This window comes from Solanum lycopersicum, chromosome 4, assembly GCF_036512215.1.
Source record: "Solanum lycopersicum chromosome 4, SLM_r2.1".
NCBI classification, from domain to species: domain Eukaryota; kingdom Viridiplantae; phylum Streptophyta; class Magnoliopsida; order Solanales; family Solanaceae; genus Solanum; species Solanum lycopersicum.
In genome coordinates, this window is record NC_090803.1 from 42202396 (window position 1) to 42208339 (window position 5944).

Sequence of the window (5944 nt, forward strand, 5' to 3'; positions counted from 1 at the left end):
GAGGGGAAACAATTCTAGTTTTCGAATGAATAATATGAACCTTAAAGGGTCTCTTGGGAAAGGGACAAAGACATTAGGAAACCCATTCCTTTTTGACATTAAAATCTTAAATTTCTTCCCAAAAACTCTACCCAAGAACACGTCTAAACCTCCTCAATATCAACCCCACTTGAATGACAACCTCCTTTAGCATAGTGTGCAATTAGTGTTTGTTTTCTTGTGATTTCGTGTGAGTTCTTCAAGTGTGAAGAACTTGGTTTATTTTTCTGCTTTTGTATATTATTTTGGAAGAGAAATTTTGTGTGAAATAATAAGGGAGATTGAGCGTGAGAGTTGAGATATAGACCTGAGAGAGCAGGAGTTATATTAGGCTTCGGAGTTTAGTTTGGGACTTAGTTAAATAAGGTTTACATAATAATTAAAAATCTGATTTTTATTTTATTTTAAATAATCTTATGAATAATAATAGTTATTTAATTACATTTAATTCAACAATTTAGAAAAAAATCACATTAATTCATTGTCTCCACCTAGGTTCGAAACCGGGTGAAGCAAGACTTCACTTCATGAGCTCAATTTTTCCCCTAGACCCTCCAAACCTAAGAGTTCCTCTTTTAAAGTGTTTTAAAGACTCCTTCGAGTAAATATTCTTATTTGTGATCCCTAGATTGTTGGACCAAACTTTTATAAGCTCAACTAACTCGTTAAATTAGTTGTCCTGGCTGTAGCAGAGGTTCCGAGGTCTGGTTCTACAAGCATCAATCCATGTGAACCCTATTCTACTCATAGGCATTCTCGACACATAAAGCATCATTTAGTATATCAATTTTTCGCGTTGTTACATCATCCCCCCCCTTAGGAATATTTGTCCCCCAATGACACTGCCACTATTTAGCGTAATGATAGTCTGATCATAACATAATTACTATGCACAGCCAAGCAATACCAACAAAATATGGAAAAATAATAAGACTTAGAATGAAGAGTAGGAAGTCTAACCTCAGAGCTGAAAAGATTAAGGTAACGGGATCTCATGTGGCCCTCAGCTTCCAAGGTAGCTCCCTCACCAAAATGATTTCTCTACAATACCTTCGTTGTGGAAATCTCTTTGTTCCTTAGCCCCTTGACTTGTCTGTCTAAGATCTCAACACGTGTCCTTCATAGGACAAGTCTTTATCGACTCCCAAACATTCCAAAGGTAGAATTGATGTTGGGTCACCTAGGCACTTAATTAACATGGATACATGAAACACTATATGGAAAGAAGCTAGCTCCTTAGGCAATGCCAACTCATAGGCCACCTCACCAACACACTATAGGATCTCGTAAGGCCTGACATACCTTGGACTCAACTTCCCTTTCCTGCCAAACCTCATCACCTCCTTCATAGGTGATATATTCAGATAGACCTGGTCACCAACATCAAACTCTAAGGGTCGTTTTCTGTTATCTACATATGACTTATGTCGACTATAAGCAGTAGTAAGCCTGTCCCTAATCACTCTGACCTTCTCTAAGGCCACATGAATGAATTCTGGACCCAAAATGGATGACTCTCCAACCTCGAACCACCCAATTAGAAATCTACACCTCCTACCATACAATGCCTCAAACGGTGCCATCCCAATGCTGGAGTGATAGCCATTACTATAGGAGAACTCTATAAAAGGCAAATGGTAATCCCAGCTACCCCTGAAGTCAATCACACACGCTCTAAACATGACCTCTAATGTCTGAAATATGCGCTCTGCCTGCCCATCAGTCTGAGGATGAAAGGCAGTACTAAGCTTTACCTATGTGCCCAAGTTTTTCTAGAACGATCTCGTGAAATTTCAAGTAAACTAAGCTCATGTATCGGAAATGATAGACAGAGGAATCCCAATCCATCTCAAATCTCATCTATATAGAGTCTCGCATAGTCGTTTGATCTGTTATTAGACTTCACAGGGATAAAGTGGGAAGACTTTGTCAATCTGCCCACAATAACCCATATGAAGTCATGCTGTCTCCTAGTCCTTGGAAGACCAACCACGAAGTCCATATTAATGGCCTCCCACATCCGAATCGGAACATTAATAATCTGAGTAAGACTGCCAGGCTAAAGATGTTCTGCCTTAACCTGCTGATAAATAGGACACTTGGCCACATATTCTGCAATATCCTTCTTCATGCCATCCCACCAATAAATATGCTTAAGATCATGATACATCTTGGTGGAACCTTGATGTATATCTAGAACCATGGGCCTCTACAACAATCCTGGTCCGCAAATCATTTGCATCTGGTACACACAGCCTGTCTTGATACCTAAGTATGTCATCACCTCCCAAAGTGAAAAACTCATTCATCTTTATGAACACTGATTCCTTCCGCTCCATCAACACAGGATCGAGATGCTGACCCTGCTTGACTTCAAATACCAAGGATGATTCAGAACTAGGATGAATTGAAACACCCCACTAGTAGAGTCAACCAATCGCACACCTAGTCCGGCCTGTCCGTATACATATTTCACTAACTCCTTCTTTTCATTCTCAATGTGGGTTGTACTTTCCATGCTCATACAGCTCAAAGCATCGACTACAATATTATCCCTACCTGGATGGTAGTGAATATTCATCTCATAATCCTTCAACAGCTCCAAACATCTCCGCTGACGTAGATTCGACTCCCTCTGCATGAACACGTACTGGAGAATATTGTGGTATGTGAACACATCCACATACACTCCATACATGTAGTGCCTCCACAGCTTCAGTGCAAACACCACAGCTTCTAACTCCACGTCATTAGTGGGATAACTCTTCTCATGAACCTTGAGCTGTGTGGATGCATAGGCTATCACCTTACCACCCTGCATAAGAACACAAACAAAAACAACCTTAAATGCATCATAATAAACAGTGTAATTCTCACCACACTTTGGCAAAGTAAGCAGCGGGGTTGAAATGAGTTTGTACTTGAGCTCCAAGAAACTCTTCTCACAAGCCTCCGTCTATTCAAATATGGCCTTCTTCTTGGTCAAAGTTGTAACTAGGGAAGCAATGGAAGAAAAGCCCTCCACAAATTTGCGGTAGTAACCAGCTAATCCCAAGAAGCTACGAATATTAATCTTAGAGAAGAAACTAGACCCTTGGAGTTGATCGAAAAAATCATTTATTCTTGGAAGTGGATACTTATTCTTTATAGTGACTTAGTGGAGCTGCAGATGATCGATACACATTCTAAGGGTCTCATCCTTCTTTTTCACAAACAACACTGGAGCTCCCTAGGGAGATATGCTCGGCTTAATGAAACCATTATCAGTGAGATCTTTTAACTGCAACCTCAACCCTTTGAGTTCAGTTGGAGCCATTCTGTAGGTAGGAACTAAAATTGGTTTAGTATCGTGTTCTATGTCGATACAAAAGTCAATCTCTCGTGGAGGAGGGACTCCAGGCAAATCATCAGAAATTACATCTAGGAACTCATTAACAATAGACACTGAGTCTATGGAGGGAATGTCATGATCTAAATCATTATCACTCACGATATGACATAATAACTACTTGGATATCATTTTATTGGCCTTAAGCTTTGAAATCAAGTGATTAGGCCGACTCGAGCTGTACCCTTCCCAAACTAGTTCCTCTTCACTAGGGAAACAAAATCTCACCACTCTACTACGACAATCCAAAAAAGCATAACAAATGTGAAGCTACTCCATGCTAAGGATAACATCAAAATCATGCATGGGTAACTCAACCATGTCTGCACACATAGTCTTACTACTTACAACTATTAAGAATTTCTTGTATACTCTATCTATTCTTACATTTTCTCCTAAAGGTATACTAACCACTATATGATCATGCAGAACTTCAGGCATATTTCAAAAGTGAGAGAAAGCAAAGTAGTTACAAAGGAAAGAGTAGACCCGGATCAGGTAAAGCATAAAGAGAAGTTCAGAACACTTGCAACATACCTTTGACCACATCAGCAGACTTATCCTTCTCCTCCATGCCATTTAGGGAATAGTACTTGTTCCTCTTAGGAGGCTCGGCTGCTGTTGCACCCTATGGATTAGGCCTAGTATGAGCATTACCTCCAGCCTGAACTCTGTTCTCTTGGAAGACTCTAACCATATGCCTACTCTTACTGCAACAAAATTAGGCATTAGTGCCCTGTCTGCACTCTCCACTGTGAGAACGGCCACACTTAGCACAGTTCTTTTTGGGACGCATCATCTCACCTCCATTTCCCTTTTTTGGCTCAAGTATTCCTCCTCTAAGTGTTGTACTTCTCTGGGAATTAGAATTCCTAGAACTCCCCCTTCTTGAACCTGTGCTGCTTATGGATGCCAAAATTGTGTCTATGGCCTCCACGGCTGGGACCTTCCTGATCTTGAGGTTTCGGCCTCCTAGCATCATGAACGCCCTTATTTTAATGGTTGTCCTCTACCTATCAGATATGCACCATAAACCTAGAGAGGTCTATGTTATCATGGAGCATCGCAGACCGATACTCCTCTTCCAGATCTCTGATGATTCCTTTGAGGAACCTGCTCATCTCATCATTGTTGTTAGATACAAGGGATGTACCATACCTTGATAATTTAACAAACTTCAGTACTCATCTAATCATTTTTGTTAGATACTAACGAAAATAGTATACCTGGATAGTTTTACAAACTTCAGGGAATTCTCATCACTGTCATTGATCCCTACTAAAGGTTGATAAACTCCTTAACCTTCGCCTCTGTCATCTCCCTGAGAAAGAATCACCTCAAGAATGTTGTCTTAAACAGCTCCTAAGTGACCAGAACTCCGCTCAAAGCTCGGCTATTCTACCACATCTTGCACCAAGTCTGTGCACCATCTTTGAGCTGATAGGAAGTCAACTCCGCTTTCTCAGTATCGGTGGCCCCCATTGCTACAAAAATCTTATGCACCTCATCCACAAAATCCTGGGTGTCTTCTAAAGTCTTAGACCCTTTGAAACTTGGAGGATTCATTTTCGTGATATCCCTCAATCTGTCAGCCATACTACGAATTGGTGGACTCTCTCTAGACATTTTGTCGACTAACCTGGTCAGTCACGGCCTGAGCTTGCATGATGATGGACCGTGCCATATGGGCCGAGATTCCCTCGCCTCAGCATCAATCAACCCAGCAGGGTTAACAGGCATGGCTACCCCTTCAGCTGGAGCCTAGGGTGTAACTTGATTATCCCAGTAGTTGCTATTCCTCTCCTCTGAAAAATAGTTCTCCGGGTGTTTATTCTCTGTAAACACCTTGGATTGCTGTTAGACATGCTCATAACATCAAGAAAGTGAAATATTAGGAAAGACACGATAAGATCAGAAGAAGGAAATTTTCCTACGCATCCTACAATCTCTAATCAAGGATAGTGGTGGACTTCACTACCATGACATAGAAACTACTCAATGTCTTTGATGTGAACTTATTATTCTCAAAGTATAACCTATTTTTTTGATAGCAACTTTTTCACGACTTGAATCTAGACCCCAGATGAGGCTGGCGTCATTGACCTCTTAGAGGTCGCACACAAGCTTTCATACATTATCCTTACTTCATCTAGGTTAATTTTAGCAGAAAATTTGAACTTTTTGCCTCCTTATTTCATTCTTAACATTTTTAACCAAACATCATAGTCATTAAGAAATCACCCATCGAATATAGAAATAATCAAATGAAAGAAACAGTTCATAATTGCATTAAACGTATTTTTGCTAAAACGGAACCAATACAGAGTCTGAAATGAAAGTGGAAAGAAACGCCAGCGGAACATGATCCACTAGCTAGAGACTATATCTAAGATAGATAATGACGGTATAAATCCTCGAAAGTATGAGGGCCTATCATGTCCGGATAAAAAACTCCACGTCCGAATAGCTGCAATGTCAACCTGTGAGCTCTAGCGTCCACCTATGCCTGCACCTAAA

The 5944-nt window shown here is 40.5% G+C and overlaps 1 protein-coding gene across 1 annotated transcript; it reads right to left on the reverse strand.

Annotated features, from left to right (window-relative positions):
- Positions 1 to 1313: 1313 nt before the first annotated feature.
- On the reverse strand, positions 1314 to 4409 carry LOC138348106 (uncharacterized). The gene is made up of 5 exons (XM_069296717.1): positions 4232 to 4409; positions 4085 to 4179; positions 2485 to 2854; positions 2208 to 2410; positions 1314 to 1763 (listed from the first exon to the last, which is right to left on the reverse strand). Exons 1-5 carry the CDS (start codon positions 4407 to 4409, stop codon positions 1314 to 1316), a joined length of 1296 nt encoding a protein of 431 aa, XP_069152818.1.
- Positions 4410 to 5944: the final 1535 nt, after the last annotated feature.

What these genes read in the sequence shown, in the direction of transcription:
- LOC138348106 (XM_069296717.1), bottom strand. Translation starts at nt 4,409, where the DNA reads ATGATGCTAGGAGGCCGAAACCTCAAGATCAGGAAGGTCCCAGCCGTG. An exon ending in GCCAAAAAAGGGAAATGGAG is followed by an intron (nt 4,180 to 4,231) that starts GTGAGATGATGC and finishes CCGTTCTCACAG; the next exon opens with TGGAGAGTGCAGACAGGGCA. An exon ending in CATCAAGGTTCCACCAAGAT is followed by an intron (nt 1,764 to 2,207) that starts GTATCATGATCT and finishes TTTCATCCTCAG; the next exon opens with ACTGATGGGCAGGCAGAGCG.